The sequence below is a fragment of the Limulus polyphemus genome, unplaced genomic scaffold (assembly GCF_000517525.1).
Source record: "Limulus polyphemus unplaced genomic scaffold, Limulus_polyphemus-2.1.2 Scaffold3522, whole genome shotgun sequence".
NCBI lineage: Eukaryota > Metazoa > Arthropoda > Merostomata > Xiphosura > Limulidae > Limulus > Limulus polyphemus.
The window spans coordinates 11,322-14,128 of NW_013669132.1; the positions used below are offsets into that span (position 1 = coordinate 11,322).

General features: G+C 34.4%; 1 protein-coding gene across 1 annotated transcript in view; it reads left to right on the top strand.

Moving 5' to 3' along the window:
- The first annotated feature begins 2,215 nt into the window (after positions 1 to 2,215).
- Positions 2,216 to 2,807, top strand: part of LOC106469514 (FMRF-amide neuropeptides-like) — a 5,689-nt gene continuing 5,097 nt past the window's right edge. The window contains exon 1 of the mRNA XM_022398053.1: positions 2,216 to 2,315. Within this exon, the coding sequence (XP_022253761.1) occupies positions 2,235 to 2,315 (81 nt within the window). The 5' untranslated portion in view covers positions 2,216 to 2,234. The remainder of the gene's footprint in view (positions 2,316 to 2,807) is intronic.

The following is a 2,807-nucleotide window of genomic DNA, read 5'->3' on the forward strand; positions in this document are numbered from 1 at the left end:
ACACAGGTGTCTAAGAGTTGTCTAACGGTAGTTACACAGGTGTCTAAAAGTTGTCTAACGGTAGTTACACAGGTGTCTAAAAGTTGTTTGACAGTAGTTACACTGGTGTCCAAAAGTTGTCTAACGGTAGTTACACAGGTGTCTAAACGTTGTCTAACAGCAGTTACACAGGTGTCTAAAACTTGCTTGACAGTAGTTACTTAGGTGTTCAAAAGTTGTCTGACAGTAGTTACATAGGTCTCCAAAAGTTGTTTAACAATAGTTAAATAGGTGTCTAAAAGGTATCTAACAGTTGTTACACAGGTGTTTAAGAGTTGTCTAACGGTAGTTACAAAGGTGTCTAAACGTTGTCTAACCGTAGTTACACAGGTGTCTAAAAGTTGTCTAACGGTAGTTACACAGGTGTCTAAAACTTGCTTGACAGTAGTTACTTAGGTGTTCAAAAGTTGTCTAACAATAGTTAAACAAGTGTCTAAAAGTTGTCTAACAGTTGTTACACAGGTGTCTAACAGTTGTCACACAGGTGTTTAAGAGTTGTCTAACAGTAGTTACACAGGTGTCTAAAAGTTGTTTGCCAGTAGTTACACAGGTGTTGAAGAGTTGTCTAACAGTAGTTACACAGGTGTCTAAAAGTTGTTTGGTAGTAAGTATCTAACTGTTGAACTTCACCACCAGACGTACTTTAAAGTTTAAGAATACGAAACCCTCTGTTCAATAATAGTTACACAATCTTCAACTAGGTGTCTATAAATGGCACAAGAGTACAAGGCATGCGTCAACAGTTTTAACTAGCCTTTCATACGTCAACAGTTTTTGACTAGCCTTTCATACGTCAGTTAGTCGGATATCATAAATTATAAAGACAAATATTTCTATTCTACAGCACACGTATTCAGCTACTACATATTACCATTGCGCTTGCGTAATACTTGCATAATGCCGTCCTACGTATTGTACAGCTGATTATTCTTAGCTAGCTGTCCTCATTGCAAAACAGTGAAACGGTTGGATAAGTAAACATATACAACTATATGTTATTGGATTGTTCTCATTTGTTGTAGACTGATAACTTTGATCTAACGACATGCCGTGCTTTGACTTTTTTTCTCGTTAAATCCCTGAAGGTTCTAGTTTACCTTAAATCTTATAAGAAATAACTTGTTTTGTGGAAGTCGAACCATTAGTGAAACTGTATTAAAATTGTTTGCGTATCACAGCTATTTATGTTCCTACTTTAAGGCGTTTAAGAAAAACAAACTTTTTTTCTTCTTCTTCAGTTTGGAAACAATTGCAACAACGTACTCAATTACATTGCATTTCACAAACTGCTTTCTTGAGATGTAATCCTTCGAAAGCTTTTTGACATTTGCGCATTTGTTTACTTACTCTATCCGAGTTTTCAGTAAGTAATTGTTTTTTATGTAGATAAAATTCAGTGTTCGCGTATCGCTTGCATGAAGTGAAACAGTTTGTAACTTGAAATGGAAGAGTATTTGTATAAAATAATGCACATTTCAGGAATTTTCAAACACAATAAACCCACAAACGGCTCAACTATGGTTTGCACCACTTTTCACTGTGTAAATAGAAACACGCAGAATACACACGACCAAATGTTAACAACAAGTTCCTACAGCTCTAAACATAACCAAGCGATGAGCAGTTTGTATGTAAGTTTTTAGATAAAATTAAATAAGTTCAGCCAAAAAAAAGCATTCTAAAGATTACATTACATAAATAAAAAAGTATAATCATGAAAACGTTTCACTGGACAAATTACTGCGTTTTATATATAAACATTACAGACAGATTGATGAAAGCAATGAGGTACGAGTCATAGTATTTCTACATTCTGAGATACATTAATTGAAAAAGAATAGGTTATAAATGTTATGTAATAAATTTAAGATTATAAACGATGAATAACGAGTAGTCAGGATGGTCTTTAGAGCCTACGCTAATGAATCAGTTGAAAGAATAACCCACCTGGTGACGTGTGTGGTTCTCGTGAAGTTCTTCTTACACACTGCTCCTATTCGCTGGTTTTACTTGCCACCTCAGCCAATGTTCAACGAGATTCTTTACCTACGTGCGTATGGTTGTAATGATTTTGATAGTTTTAGCGCAGAACAGGAGATCTGCAATGTGGCCACAGAATTGAATAAAAAGCAGAAGGAGAGCCTCACTGATTGAACATTCTGCTAAGACTTTCTGTTAGAACTCATCCAAGAGCTATGATCATGAAAGGTGAAGTTTTAAAGTCTGTTCTTCTGTGGTGTCTTGTACTCAGGCAAAATGCTGGAGAATCCCTCAAGGTGAGTAACATATCTGAGCTTTGTTTGGTTTTGTGGTAATCCTATTTTCGAATATCTTATTATCTAGCAATAAAGCGAGAGGTTAACCCACAGCAGTTAAAATAAAAACTATTTTACTTCACCAACCAGAGTTTATTCATAGCATGTTTGTAATGAAAATCTTCCTTTTAGTTCAAATCAAACTCATTCACAACATCAGCCGACACAGATTGTTTCGGCCAAACTTAAACTTAGAACTATTCTATCGAAAAGCAAAAATAAAATAAACAAACAATATAAGTTCATTTTTATTACACGTTGTTGAGACGATAATTAGTTAATATATAGTAAGATGTTGTGTAACATAATATATATGAAACAATATTCTAAGACGTGTGACATAATACGTATGAAACAGTATAGTAAGATGTTGTGTGACATAATACGTATGAAACAGTATAGTAAGATGTTGTGTGAACATTTTACTTATAATTATGTATGATTCCTATACTA